Raw genomic sequence first — 16,081 nt, 5'->3', positions numbered from 1 at the left:
CCTGGTTCTGGCCCCTCCCAGCTCCATGTGCATACCCAGCCTCCTTGCTGGCAAGGCAGCAGGAGGAGCTGAAAAGTCCTTGGCTCTGTGTAAGCACTGCTCTGCAACAGCAGGGTGTTATCAGCAACATTCTCATCCTAAATCCAAAACACAGCACCATACCAGCTACTAGGAAGAAAATCAACTTAATCCCAGCTGGAACCAGGACATTAGCCTACCAGCAAACTCTAAATACGTATTTTAAACATATATTCCAAGCCAAGGAAAGAACCCAGGATATGGGCAGCAACATGGCCTAAGATTTAAAGAAGCAGATGTTAGGAGGAGATTCTGAGATAAAGAGTGCTTCATGACAACTGACAACTTACAGCAAAGCATATAAAACTTATAACAAAGTATATAAAAGAGCTATCCTAAAACTAGCTTGCTGCCACCTATCAAGAAGAAGCCCAGAGACATAACAAGGTGTTGAGGAAATCCCTTGACCTCTGTGCTGCCTGGATGCACACATAGTAGAGAATAAGGGTATAAAAGTACAAGTGAATTCAATCTCTAAGAGACTCAACAGGTGAAAAAGTCAGTTTACATCAAAATTGTGTAAATAAAAGTCATTTTCTCTTTCCATTAGATCCCGCACTGAGAGCTTTTTTTTTCTATGTTCATTTTTCCATTAAGACTGAAATGCCTAAGTTTTAGGTTATTATAAACCTTTGTTTTGTATTTCTTCTTCAAATTAGGAAAAGTTCAGAAAGCTTACTTCAAACAAGCAAGCAATAAGATGCCCTTATCAGCTGCTTCAAGACCCTTGCAATTTTAATATCTCAGGGGAAAAAAAAAAAAAAAAAAAAAACACCTCAGACTCAGATCTAATTAATACAAATGAACAATAATAGAAGATAATCTTTAGTGCTTGAATATTTTAAATTCAAAAACCATTGAACAAATGTTGACTCACACATATCTATTATAGCTTTATTAAAAACAATTATAATGAACAATGGCTTATATTTCAACTCTCCAGCAGTCCCTCAAAAAAGCACATATTTCTTTTCTCACACTACTTCTTAAAGGGCTCTAAACTTGCTTTCCTGAAATTAACACTGCTGCATTATTGGATCACTTTATTAATTATGCTGTATTTGAGCCATTACTACTTCTTGTTCTTATTTTCAAAAAGTCCTATGCAACTGGTAGAATTAGACCATGACTTCATATTAAATTACAAATATAATGTGTCATTAAAAAGGTTTATAAAGGTTCTTGATAGAATCCTATGCAGCTCATGTTTCCCAGTAATGCAGCTGATCTAGAAACTTTTAGTTTTTACTTGCTTCAACATACGTATACTTTTCCTTTATTTAGTCATCCCCAAGTTCTTTTCCTATGAAGTTTAATTGCACATCCATGGTCCAAAGCCCATTATTTTACTTGTTCTTTATATGTCAGATTACCCATGGGGTGTTTCTCATTTTGAATTTCCCTTAAGAAAATATCTAAATGAATATTATTTTTTTCTGAAGCTATTAACATCTTGACTTGGTAGCAAACTTGGAGCTTTAGAAGACCTAAGCAAGAAATAAAAACAACAACACAGGACTGTCTTGTAAGTCAACAATGGAGTCATCCAGAACACTGTAACTGGAGCACACAGGAAAACCATATACAAATGGAGTGGAACTGAAGTGACGTTAGATTAGTTCACATAGTGGCATGGAAGGCCCCTGCTGCTTCCTACTGGGAAGTGATACTATCCCCTTAGAGTTATACTGGGGGCCGGTGGGAGGGGAACACAACCACCCAGGCAGTTAAAACAGCTATGCATACTGGTTTCTGTCTCAGCTATAACTGGACATGTTGTATGGTCATCAATGTTCAAGACAGGTATGGTGCCATGCTATCCAGACAAAACTACTGAAGTCAAAAGGCAGCTGAAACTCAACATGACCATAGAATAGCTACAACAGGGGGCAGATATAATTATGTGCAAGTATGAGAAACTCTTCAACTGCTGGCAGGAAACTGTCCAGTATTTCATGGTACTGTAAGAAAAAACAGAGGGAAGCTGTCAGGGATTGGATGCAACAACAAAGCTTTGGAAAAAGCCATTGAGAATTTCATATACTGACAGGACCCATTCTTTGTACAATGCAGTTCTGAAAGAGAGCAACCTTTAGTAAATACACAATCAAGATAAGGAAGTTTTATTAGCTAGACAGTAAGGTTGAGAAGAAAACAGAAAATGCACACACACACAGAGAAATTAAGCAGAAAAAGACAAAATCCAGCAATGATATCATCATCAACAATGGAATACAAGGAAAAGATAAATCATCAATCAATGCTGTAATAGGGATAGATGTAAGAAGCTAACTTTTATTTGGATATATTCATACAGGAAGCAAAAGAAAAGCAACTGCTATATGAAGCAATGGAGATAAAATGTCATATATTGGGCATTTCAGACAAAAATGCTGCAGAAGGTTGAAGTATGGGTCTCCTCCTACAGAAAGTTTCCCCTTCAATGTCATACACACAAAAGAATTACCTTACATTGCTCTAACAGTGCAAGAAATTATTTAAACACATGCTTCATCTTTTTTTACAGTCCTATTGAAGAAAATAAAGTATATACAAAATAGTTCAGCACAAGTAGAGTCAAGTAAATACTAGCTTTGTAGCCAACACACATTTTCCAAGGCATTTAGGAATGCCAAACTAAAAAATATGAGATCCAACGAAGTCTTAATTTGTGACAATGATTTCCAAAAACTAATAATTTGTTTCATAAAATTAAATTCTTATTTAATAAAGCTAATACTTAAACTAGGATAAATAACCATAGTACATACGCTTTTTTCCTTCTAAAAATTCTAAACTTGACACCCACAGATTTATTTCTGATTTATCTTTGTTATTCCAATTCTTATTTCACAAGTATACTAAAAATATTTAAAGGATAACTGAGTTATTATATTCTCATTATTCTAAAACCTTACCTATGGTTTCAGATTCACTCATTGGCTGTAACAATGAAAAAAAGCTCAAGAATCACAGACAAATTCAAAAAAGAATGCACCAGCTCTCCAGTGTTCTGTCATTTTGTTTGTGTAGTGAGAAATATACATATAACCAGTATACTTCAAGGACTCAAGTTCTGCTTTGCCCGATAATTTATAGCTAAGTATTTCAGTTCTTCAGCACCTTTAGCATCCCTTATGCAATTAGAGCATAAATGCATATAGCATTTAAACAACAAAAAATAAACACCCACAAACACAAAAACTTCAGTCAGCAGTCAACTGCTAAGATGATCATGCAGCTGAAATCCCATTCTCCTCAGATAGATTTCACATTATAAGTGTGCTGTCATATGACTACTAATTTCTAAACACACTTGCAGTCTTCTCCATTAACAAGTTTTACAGAATAAGTCACCCAATATTGGTTACAATTGATGTAACCTCCACGAAAATAATATGAAGATTAAATTGATTCAAGAGAAAGTTCATCACACTGGGTAAACCAAGTATAAAACATGAACTATAGTAAAATGAAGTGCAATTGAATATTTAAATTTTGGCAAGCACAGACATATTTCATGAAGCATTTGATCATCAAAATACAGCATTCAAAATCAACTTAAGGTAACACTGTGAAGCTAATTGAAGCACTTAAAGTCAACAGATTTCATAAACAATTTCATAACACAGTTTTCATAAAATAGTTCTTGGATGTGTGCAAGTTAAAACAAAAAAAAAAACCTCTATATTAATATGTGATAATATCTATGCTCTGAGACAGCCGTCTGGAGTACGTGAAAGAAAGAACACACAGGAAAATGAAGTAGTTTATCTAAAGAAAACCTAAAGTCTGGAAGAGAAGATAAGAGTAATAAAGGATTTATTTTATACTTACCACTGAATGAACAGAAAACATAAAAGTGCAAAATGACTTAAAAAGACAAGAATAATTGCAGTAACCACACACACACACAAAAAAAAACTCACACCACAAAAATCTCATAAAGGGAAACTGAACTGCTTAGAGTCATGCCCTCAATGTCTTTAAGCCAACAACAAAAGTTAATTAACTCACACTGAAATAAAACACACAATATGTTAACAGTCACGGCATGCCAGTATCTTACTAAGTGTCTAACTGTTTCTTTCAGAGAAACAAATCTTGACTTTGAATTCAAGGCCAGGAGGAAAAAAGAAGGTTTGCATTATAAAGATTTTATTATCACTCAAGTAGTAACTATCATTTTATTCACTATTTTGGCTGTTCCTTGGGAAGCACATGGTTTAGTCTTTCCCCTGAGCACAACTTCAGAGTAAATTAACATGATCTCTGAATTCTCTGAAATACCGTAACTATGAGATACCACTCAACTAAATGATAAACCTGAAAGTCTTGTATTGGATGTTTAAGTTTGATTCTCCTCACTTGAAAAGAGTAACAAAAATGAAGCAAAGCAATTTATGTGTGTGTCAGCAGTGGTATATGGTACTTAAACGAACAGGAGTTCTCAGCTTGCTTCCCAAAAAGTGACTTATGCAACGCTTTTTTTTTTCCCAAGACAGAAATGAAAAACATTTGGTGATAAAAATTGGTTGTAGCTTGATCCCTGAAGTCAGCTCCACCAGACTCACCAAAGGTGTGATGCTAGAAAAATCATACCTAATTATGTCTTTTTATGCTTTCCATGGAAAACTAAGGAAAACGCACACTTGCATTCATCAGAGTGAATCTGGTTGTTCCTTCAGAAGAGAAAATCCACAAACAAATACAGCAAAACTTGACCTAGATTGCTATATTCTAGTTCTTCCCATCAGATGGGGCTGAGAAACAGTTTAACTGAATTGTAAATTTGAAATTTTTAAAGAGCAAAAGACAGACTTCTAGGTTGGCTGAGGCTCAAATATAGAGGAAAAAAAGAAAGAAAAAAAAATAGAAAAATAGCAAATCAAGCATTAACCTATGTCAAATTAAGTTTTAAATGTCTTTTTTTAAAAATCAATATTTATTCTTGACAAAAATGGCAAAAATGTTTGATATTCAAATTTGCATTTTACTAATTTGATTAAAATGCATAACCCAGCATGTAATTGTCCTATTTCCCCCAATCAGTTACACATATATTACTGTTGGAATGAATTGGCTTGGTCAAACACATGTCCATACCTTAGCCAGCCATGGTTAAATTTACCAGTACAAATCCATCTCTACAGGCATTTTGCTGTAATTTGTCTGACTCAGAAAAAACTGCTCAAGTCTTTAGACATGTGCTTATCTCTATCATCCTAGCAAGCATGGTTTGAAACAAGGTTATCAGAGAGGATCATCATGCTCAGTATACTTTGTTCAGCACAGGACAATTTAATTTCTCTCGGTAAAATTGATATATATGAACCTCTCTGCTATGTAAACAATCCACCCTTTTGATTTTCTAGTATCTAATGTAATGGAAACTGTGAACTTTTAATATTATGGAACAAAAGTGCAGCATTTAGCAAATTCAACTCCAGAACAGACAACAATTTGTTATATATGCTTATATGTAAGAAAAAGTAATGTTTCATGTTTACATGAAAGATGAAAAAAATCATAACAAAACAACAATTTTTTACAGAAAGTGTCCACTTCTGACTTCTGAAAAAAGAATGAGACATATGAGACTCCAAACTAAACTTGGTACATCTGACTCCTAATTACATCTGCTTTTTAATGGAATTTAATATTAAGACTATTATTCCAGATCAAGGAAGACGTTTGTGGAATCTATGATAGCTTTTTCACCCTTCAGGGCAGGTGAAAATAAAAAGGAGATAACTCTTCAGTTGATTCAGAATCTTGAGTGTTGCTCTCACATCCTATACGTGTACTCCAGATATTCTAATATCTAGGTACAAATACTTGATATCCACACAGATAACTACCAAAAATAACTACATATTGTTACAATGACATGATACTCAATGACATGATACTTTTTTCCCTGAAGCCAGAAATACTAAAAAAAATCTAAAATAATTTCTTCCTCCTAGGGAAATCATCCTGGATGAAGCTGTCAGTGATCACTTTAGCTTGAAAAAACTAGGAATGAATCAGAAAAATCAAAGACCTATATGGATGTATCCATCCAGGAAAATAAATAGCCTTATTCTGTGCTTGCCTGGATAAAACAATTAATGATTATGAATTATGAGCTATATACGTGGTATTCCCTTATTATTTTTCAAATAAAGCATCAACCACCAACAATAAACCAAGAGAGTTTTATTTTCTCTCTTTCTTTGCAAATTCAACCTGGAAGATATTATAAACATACCTTCCCACTGGAAATGTAAAAGGTGACTCTAAGTACTCTGGATAAAGCATACTATAAAACATAGGAGGAAGGAGGCAGAACAGATTAACACAATGACAAGTACAGTACTTCATTTACATATAGAACAGGGAAAAAAAATCAATGTGTATCAGGTTTAAATGGCAATGTTTTTGCTGATAGGGTGGAGCTGCAGGGGTGGCCTCTGTGAGCAGAGCCCAGCAGCTGCCCCATATCAGATCAGAGACAGCTTCAGACAGCTCCAAAAGGAACCCGGCGCTGTCCAGAGCCGAGCCAGTGAGAGACACTGGTTGGGCCTCTGGGATAGTAGATTGAAGAAAGGGGGGAAAAAAATAAACAAAAATGCTGTGCAACAGCAGCTAGGAGAAGGGAATGAGAACCAGCTCTGCAGACACCAAGGTCGGTGCAGGAGGGGGAGAGGAGGTGCTCCAGGTGCCGCAGCAGCAGTTCCCCTGCAGCCTGTGCAGAAGCCCCTAGTTGACCAGGCTGTCCCCCTGCAGCCCATGGGTCCCACATGGAGCAGATCTCCACGCTGCAGCCCGTGGAGGAGCCCCTGGTGGAGCAGGTGGATGTGGCCTGGAGGAGGCTGCAGCCCATGGAGAGCCCCCTCAGGAGCAGGGAGCCTGGGGGAGCTGCCGCCCATGGGGAACCTGTGCTGGAGCAGTTTGCTCCTGGGGGATGGACCCTGTGGTACGGAGCCATGTGGGAGCAGTTTTTGAAGAGCTGCTGCCTGTGGGCAGCCCCCTCAGGATCAGTTCGGGAAGGACGGCATCACGTGGGAGGGACCCCACGTGGAGCAGGGGCAGAGAGTGACTGTGAACGAGCGGCGGGGACAAAGACATTGAGTTTGTTTTGCCTGTCACAATAATTGCTGAGAAATCTCCCTGTCCTTATCTGAACCCTTGAGCCTTTTCTATTGTATTTTCTCCCCCTTTCCCTTTGAGGAGGTTGACCTAGAGAGCAGCTGTGGTGGAGTTCAGATGCCCAGCAGGATAAAACCACCACATTATGGAAATTCAAAAAATGGCTCCATATCTTCCAGTGAACCTTACCACAAAAATACTACTTTTTTGTCTTTTATCTACATTACTTTTTTAAAGAAAGAGGATGTGGCAATCAGGCCTTCCAGATCCATGGATATGTCCACTAAAAGCACCTACACTTTTTTTTCCTTTTTCTTTTCTACTATGCCACCTCTTCATGTTTAGGAAAAAGAAGCTGTTATTGCTTCCATATTACTACTTTAAAACTGTATTTCAGGCAAGAAATTTAAAAATAGTGTTAACAAAAAAGAACTCACCACAATTCCAAACTGCTCTGGTTCAGACAAATTATTATACTCGCTCTTGAACTTGGACAATGCGTTCAGTTGTTCTTGTTCCGGAAGATGTTTTATTAAATTCTATCAAAAGAAAAGGAAGGAGGCTCATAAATCTCAGATTCTGCATTGCTTTTGTAATTGCAGGTAAATGATATTACTTATGCATCACTAATATATACTCCAAAGACAACACACCTGTCCTGAAGTTGATAGAAAGTAAATAGGCAACCCACAACCCTTCATGTAACCAAGTATAAAAAGCAAATTATTAAATGCCACTATCTTCTGCTGATTCTTTGAACATACATGTTTCTGTTGTCTTTTACTAAACAGCATTTTGTAATGAATATGTTTGATAGGCATTGTGTAAACAGAATGAAAGAAGTAAAAAGGACAGGGAAGGCAGAATAAGAATTTCAACTGTACTGTAGCTCACTAAAGAATGGCAAGAATGATTAATGTTAGACTAAAAATATTTTGAGAAATTAAAATTTATTTTCTAGTAGTAAAAGCAGACTGTAAGGTGATGGCAGGTAAAGCAATGCCTGTATCTACAAAAGCCTAAACCCATTAAACACTACTTAGCATGCAAACTTTCCAGAAGTAGGACTTCAGAGGTGGGACTCAGCTTCAGCTGAATTCAGGAGTCCATATAGGAAGCTTAGGCACTTAGGTGAATGCCTTGTAAACACAAGGAAGAGTCTAAACATGACACCTTCATCTGATCATCTAAGAAGACTTCAGACTCCCTGGCGCTTCCAGAGGACTTTGGCACCTATGCTTACATATAGTCATCTGCATTTAGGCACCTGGATCCCACTTAAATTACCAGGTAGGTAGTCGGTAGACTGACAGTGGCTATTTTGAGCAAGTTCTGGAAGGACAGAGCTCCTCAAATACCCAGTTAGGGTATAAATTTGACAGGCAGTAGCTTAGTTCTCTCCCCTCCCAAAATGACTGCTGTAGCTACTATCAGGGTTCCTGTAGCCTGCTCTCTTTCTAACCTCACGAATCCTGTTTTCCTGGTTACACAGTCGCAAAGGTTCCATCCTAGTAAGAAAATGAGAGAGAGTGTTTTCTTACTTAAAACACTCCATGGCTTACTGCTAAGGTCCTCCACCGAGCTGAAATACAGATGCAGTCCTTCTAACACTGATTCAGGTTGGGCAAACACAGCTGTACCACTACCTATTAACATATTTTCAAGAATGGATAGGAAGGACTAACTGTAACACTTTCCCATTACTCTATGGAAAGGCAGATGATTAAGTTAAAATCTGTTTTACTACTCCATAAGTAAATAGCTTTATTGCTATACAATCAACAAAATAACTTAGTCAAGTTGGTGAACCGGAAAAAAAAAAAAAACATCTGGAAGCAAAAATAATTTCTTCTTCTGTAGAAGAGATTCAGCCATTTAGGACATACAAATTAGATCCCTGGGGCCAGAGATGAAAAGTCATGCCTACTCTTTGCATAACATATTTGTCTAATTTAAGAAGAAATAATTCAACTCTAGTACCCATCAAAGTAGCCCTACACCAGCAGGTCAAACAGTGGCTTTACGCTACCTTCAGACTCCCTGTTAGCTAGTTTCAAAGTGAGTCATATGTGCAATATTAACTTTGGATTGCAGTAGATATTCCTCTTGTTAAAGAATTAAAATACTAGATTTGTAATTCCAGTATACATGTATCCAAAGTATTAATGTTTTTTAAAACCCGCCTGAACACATTGTTTGATCCTTCTTTTAGTTTTCTTATACTCAATCTCTTAGCTCTTGTACAACCACCATTTTATGGTAGTTGAGCACTTATCAAACCTTTTTTTCTGATAGATAAGAACTAGACGGTACTTAATCACTTCTGTTTTAGTGTAAAAATTGTCGCTGTTTTAAGAACTGAAGCCATACTTTGATTCTAAGGACTAAGATAAGTAATTTGTTTTAAAGCATTTTGCGTCAGCCAGTGTAAGGACAACATAGTTTATCAAGAAAGTAAAGTCAGCAAATAAAAAAAAGAAAAGCTAGACTTATGTGCAAGGACCAAAATAACCAAAGAAAGAGTAAATGATAGTTAAAGAATGAACTGCTTCAACAAACACTCCACTCTCAGATAAGAAATTTGGTAGAAAAAAGGAAATCAGTAAAAATGCAGGAATGATGAGGCTTAAAATAATAATGCAAAGTTAAATTTTATGGATCTCGCTTTGGACATGGCCAGACTAACTTTCAGCATGAAGAATTTATTACAGTAGTCATATATATCCTTGCAGTTATTAAAATTGGAAAATATTTTTGGAAAAAAAAAAGGGCTACAAAAGGCTACATCTATTAATTATGAATTAAGATGTCCAGCACTAAATATATACAATTCAGCAGACATCAAAGGGCAGAGGGAGTCTGAGTGTAAAAGGCACATTTTAAATTAGGTTTCAATAACCTACTTGTTTCTGTCTTGATATACACATAACAGTTATTACCAATATTTTAAATATACTAAAACTCCTTAATTTTTATTGAGATTAAAAGGTCATTGTTTGATGATAAAATAATTTGCACATGTAGAAAGACCTATCACAAAACTTTTCACAAAGAGAAACAGTCAAGTGTTGTATGAATGTTTTCAATATTGAACACCAGAAAAAAAAAATCGAAGCAGCAGCTGGTATCAAAGCAGCTTTATGGTGTTCAGATAAAGCTTTTGAACTACTAGAGATGAAATACATTTTGAATATCAAACAGAGAATAAGGAGAATAAGCAGGAGAAAGAATTTTGACTAAGTCACAGGAAACATTCTGATAATTAGTCAATGACTATTTGGATTACAGCATAGATTTCAGAGTTCTAATGTCTTTCAGAAGTATATTTAAATTCTAACAGGAGAAGGTAGGGAAGCAGGATGGAGAGAGACACAAATCATACATTTTATTTATGCACTCTGTGTAACAAAAAGGTAGGATTAAGGACAACTTTCTAACATCATAAACTGTGACATTAAGATATACTGGACAATATTTACAGCTAGAGAAAAGAAAAAAGAAAAAAAGATGAAGATGAGAAATTTCTGAAAAGGAGAACCACCAAAATATTTAAGGTATTATATAAATACCTAAAATCAGCCACATGCTTATAAACCTATGTATGCTTTTGCTCTTCTCAGAATAACAAAATACACAGAACTACATTTTCATTGGATATCCAAACCCCACACTTGTTTAGGTTTTTAAAAGCAGACGTACTTTAAAAGAGACATACAGATGGATATTTTAATTTATTTAGTAACTTCAGCATATGTGAAGGGGAATACTGTATTTTTAAGGCAATGAGACACACTATTCAACCACTTTCAAAGGAAGATAGGTGTCTAAGTGCTTTTTGAGGTTTGAACTTAGATGGTACCATTTTCAAAGTCATTACTGAACGGTTTTATCCAGAAACAAGAAGCTTGGATAAAGCCATTTGACAGAAATGATTATACCCAAACTTGCGAAGTAAATTTGGAGTCTAAGTCCCACTGAATTTTCTACTTCATTTAGGCTTGCTAATGTATAATTATCTTTATTAAAAATAAAAAATAATAAAAAAATAATAAAAAAAAGTGACCTGCAATCATCCAGCAGCATGCCTTGTTATATATATAACTTTCATACAGGATACTGTGGCCATTATTACTTGTATTCTACTACACTGACTTTCAGTCAGTCGCAGCAGTTGGTAATATCATTGTCTTCTTGTAGGACATTATTCCTTACTTCACTTTTGGTCCTTCAATGTCTTTTATCCTTTTCTTAAATGGGATTGTCCCCTCCCCTCCAAAACCAAACACAAAAGGACTCGAACACAAACTTGTCCAAAAGATTGTAGACTCATTTCTCATCTCAAAAACGCCTAAAGATACAAAAAATGTTTTGCTTTCTTTGAATTACATACAGGAAAATTATCAAGATGTCAGTTTTTCATAATATTGATATATAATATCTATTATAGACAGGTTGCTTCACAATATTAAGGATGTAATATCATTAAGAAGATGAATTTTCACCACTAAAAAGAAAGCTAAGGTCAAACAGCATGAGAGAGAGTTTCAGAGAAAACATGGAAACTCTGAGACAGAGGTCAAGCTGAACATAACAGTGTAGCATATTCTACTTCTCAGATTGTCATGCAGTTCTACAGAACCTCAGCTATTACCCCACATATGTATTTTATATATAAAGAGACACATCATGCATCTTCTAAGCATGGAGAAAAAACCTTGAAAAAGAAAAGGGATGTAAGCATAAACAAGGAGCTCTAAGGAATAAACTACTCTGTTCATCCTAATAACCTTAAAGCAATAGATAGTTTCAGTGGCAATATTAACTGCATCTTGATGTTCCATTTTCCAACAAAATGGAAAGAATTACACAGTGATATATATATGCAGTCACTGGAGATGATGGCTCATGTTTCTTCTTTCAAATATTTCCTAAGAAAAACATCCCATCCTGCAAATCATTAGGTAGACAAATTCCCTTGAAAGGAAAGTGAAGTCTAAATAGCTCAACAGAGTCTAAAGATCTTTGAAATCCAAGTGGTAAGATATGACACCGAAACTGCATAGTGGACAAAAAGGAACATGCTGAACATACTGTCTCCTCAGAGGATCTTATTTTGACATTTCAATATGGTGAACATTTAGTTTGCAGGCAACGCACACAAAAAATATTACTTTTTTTTTTGTTTTGACCTTTGAATCCAAATTGCTACATGTTGCAGTGTGAGTCATACATTTGAATCTCAGGAGTCTGAATGTTACAACTCATTTTATAACTCTTTTTATTACCTATATTTATTTCTTCACTAATCAACAGATCTGCAAAAAACTTATGCTTCTAAAAATCTGTCTTGGATGTTTCAGCAGGGACTGGTGCCCATCTCTCCAACACACTTTCCAGTATGTAGTACATGTCAGTAATCTAAATCCTCCTTAGGTAACATCTACACTACATTATTAGTAGATTGTTTACAATTACAACTTGGCATTTAGGAGCCATAATTACAAGAATTTGAAGTTCATCACCGTATATAGGAATCCTGTCCAATTGAAAGGCAATCTTGGTCTAAAGAAGGATCTCTGCAAATCTAATGGATCATCATCAAGATGACTGTGGGACATGGCATACAAGGGGGGGACACAGCAAAGAAGTTTAGAGAATGGCATTTGTGCAATTTTAACAGAACAAGATTCAGGGGAAATTAATGCAGTCTTCAGGTTCCCAACAGGTGTGTATAAAGAAGATATAATATGGCTTGTCTTGGAGGGGTGCAGCAGAAGGCCAAGGTCTCAAATGCCAAAAAAAGAAAATTCCAGCTGGATAAACAAGAAAATGTTTTTCACCATAAGGGTAGTCCAACACTAAAAAATACATCCAGAAAGACTGTGCAGTCTCCAACCTTGGAGATGCTCAAAACCTAATCGGTAAAGGCCCTAAGCAATCTGCTCTATGAGCAGAGATTGGACCAGATGACCTTCAGACATTTCTCCAAATGATTTTTTTCCATGATTCTAGAATAAAGCATTTTTATTAGAATTACTTTTCTGGAATTCTTCAACTTATCATCCTTTAAATAACTCTGTCAATAGAAGAACATATGGAACTTTGAGTAACTTTTGTCTCCACACAGAATCATACTTTGAATAAAATAATATGGAAAAGAAAAACACTATCCAAATAAGCTCTAAGGAAGAAATGTGGTCACTGTGGATGTCCTAAGGCAAGATTCTAAGTAAGAGGAAAGAGAGAAGAGAGAGTAGAAGAAAATATCCCTTTCCACATAGTTTTCAATGAGAACAAAAGATTTGTGCAGCTGAGCCTGAGGTAAAAACAAATTAAAAATATATATATATAGTAACCAGGGAACAAGCATAAGCTGTTTGAATATACAAACAAAAATAAAATCAATTTAGGTTTAGATAATAGGAATATAGAAAGTAGAGAACAGCAACTCAGCTACTTTCTTAAAAAATAGCTTTACAAATATAAAAAAAACTAGAGTTCACAGAAGAAAATAACTCTTGCAATGGTTTAATAGCCAAACAGTGTACATTAAGAGGCTTTTTAGGCACAGTTTTCTATTTGATGAGAAGCTTACCCTGAAATACTGGGATTTTAATTGTCAAATTTCCTTACCTGAATCATGGACTCTGACAGCTGTGTTTCATCTACTTCCAGTATCATCATTTTGATTTCCTCATAAGGCACTCGGAAAGATCCAAGGAAAATTGCTAAAATAAATATTCAACCCAGAATTAAAGAAAACAACATTTTATTTCTTCTTACAAAACATCAATTAAATAGGCTATAGCATCTAAAGGTCAACAAACAATACACAAAGTAATATTCATAAGAGATAACAATTTAAAGTGTATTTTTATTTACTGTTCTCCAGTAATTCCAGCTTTCTCCACCCATTTGTCATGCATAACATCTAGCAAAGAATACCTAGTGACAAGCCTACTCTCAAGGACCATCATTGTCACCATAATATTTTGTACCAAGATGACAGTTATGCTTTTTTCTTCAATGGTCTCATTAGTGCTTTCTCACAAAAGAAAGCAGCTCGAGAAAATTACCACTACCAAAACCATATAAGCAGTTAATATATATATATATATATATATCTTTTTTCATATAAACCTGTTTATTTCTTCATCATTATCAAATCATTTCTTATTTTATTTCTACCTGCCTTTAGTTACCTACTCATTATACCACTCTCCTCTGCCAAAAGGCATCTTTATTTGTGTATTACTGTGCAGTACTGATTATTGCTTTCTTCTGTAAAATGCATGAGGGTTGGCGAGACATCTTGTAGATATTACTGTCTGTATTGACTTTTTGGTTGGGTGGGCAGTAATCCTTAATGAGTATGTTGAAAATAAAGACAGGTAATAGATATTCAGCTGTATCCTATTGCTTAGGTATATACCTAAGGAAATAATTTCATTCTTAAATGAGAAATACTGTTTGTTTTCTGGTTCTTTTTTTTAGCATATATTTTCAATAGTATCAACTTACATGTTTAAGCTTAATGCCAAGCACTACACATATAAAGCATACTCTCACACATTAAACCAAAAAGTAGTTATGAGGTAGTGACACAAGTGAGAAAGACATTTTTAATGGAACGTTTATATAACATTACTTTATCATAAAACCAAAATCTACTTACACAGATTCTGTGCAATCTTTGGGTCCAGAACTTTTAATTCCTTGATTCGTTTCTTAATGGATTTCTTTTCTTCAAAATCTTCCTCTTCTTTTTTTACTACCAAAGTAAACACAAATATGCTCACTGTTAACTTTTAATATTTAGAGAAAGCATTAATGAATGCAGAACATATTTCCTGCCAAGTGTAGTCAATTCACAAAGAGAAGAACAAATCATAGAATATACAAACAAAAAATAGTGGTTTTGTATTTAGTGCTCATGTTCTTCAAGTTTTTGTTCGTCAGTCAAATTTGACAGCATGTTAGCCTTCTAGAACAAGTTTGTTTGTTTAATACATAAATTGAATGAAGATGCTAATGCTAATTGTAAGAATTGTCTGAGGACATGAAAAGAATCCTTAATATACCGTGCAACTTACTTCAGTCAGCCTGGTCAGGTTAACACACCAAATTGGATTTTAACAGTAACAGATCTTAAAGAAGGTATGTGAATACCTCTAAACATTAAGCAATAAAGAAACCCCAAATTATGTGGTTTTGTGCCCACTTTTGTCTAAACAAATAATTATCATAGACCACAGGCTCATTCAAAGACTAACATTACCTTAGAATATAAGTGAGTATATACTTATTACCTACTTTCCTTATCTCCTCCAAAAAGATGTTTTTTTAATATATATATGATATAATCACCTTGTTAGAAAATAACATAAAGGCAAAGCGATTGCATAAACACACATTAACAGTGCTGGAAATTCTCGCTTATTCTTTCTTTTCAGAATATAGTTCATACAAATAGGATCTTCCAAACACATTATATAAGCTGAATTTATTTCTCATTATTTACAATTGTCATAAGAATTTTACTTAAAATAACATAGATGCTTGATAATGTGTTACAAGGAAAAGAACCATTCCAGCTATTATGGAAACAAAATAAAAGACTAAAGACAAACAAATCTTTCCTTAAAATAAATCTGCTTTTTTTTTTTATTTTTTTTTAATTCAGCACAAATCTTCACTGTCAAACATTATTCACCCAATGCATTCCCATTGTTTATCTAATTATCTAACAAATGAAATTAGTTTCCAAGCTTTACAGTATGATTGTCCTAAATTGTCACACATGCTTCAAATATTTGAGTAGAAAATATATGGTAATAAAAGTATATACCACTGTCTTCAGGAGATGGAT

At 34.9% G+C, this 16,081-nt stretch overlaps 1 protein-coding gene across 4 annotated transcripts in view; it reads right to left on the bottom strand.

Moving 5' to 3' along the window:
• DIAPH3 (diaphanous related formin 3) overlaps nt 1–16,081 on the bottom strand; it is a 242,005-nt gene that overhangs the window by 127,199 nt on the left and 98,725 nt on the right. For all 4 annotated transcript variants that reach the window (XM_035321732.1, XM_035321706.1, XM_035321713.1 and 1 more), the window contains 3 exons: nt 14,888–14,983; nt 13,846–13,940; nt 7,650–7,751 (listed from right to left, as the gene is read on the bottom strand). In XM_035321732.1, coding sequence (XP_035177623.1) covers nt 7,650–7,751; nt 13,846–13,940; nt 14,888–14,983 — 293 coding nt within the window. The remainder of the gene's footprint in view (nt 1–7,649; nt 7,752–13,845; nt 13,941–14,887; nt 14,984–16,081) is intronic.

The sequence above is a fragment of the Oxyura jamaicensis genome, chromosome 1 (genome assembly GCF_011077185.1).
Source record: "Oxyura jamaicensis isolate SHBP4307 breed ruddy duck chromosome 1, BPBGC_Ojam_1.0, whole genome shotgun sequence".
In the NCBI taxonomy this organism is placed as follows: Eukaryota; Metazoa; Chordata; class Aves; order Anseriformes; family Anatidae; genus Oxyura; species Oxyura jamaicensis.
Note: the sequence above shows the minus strand (reverse complement) of the source record. Positions and strands in the feature narration are given on the sequence as shown.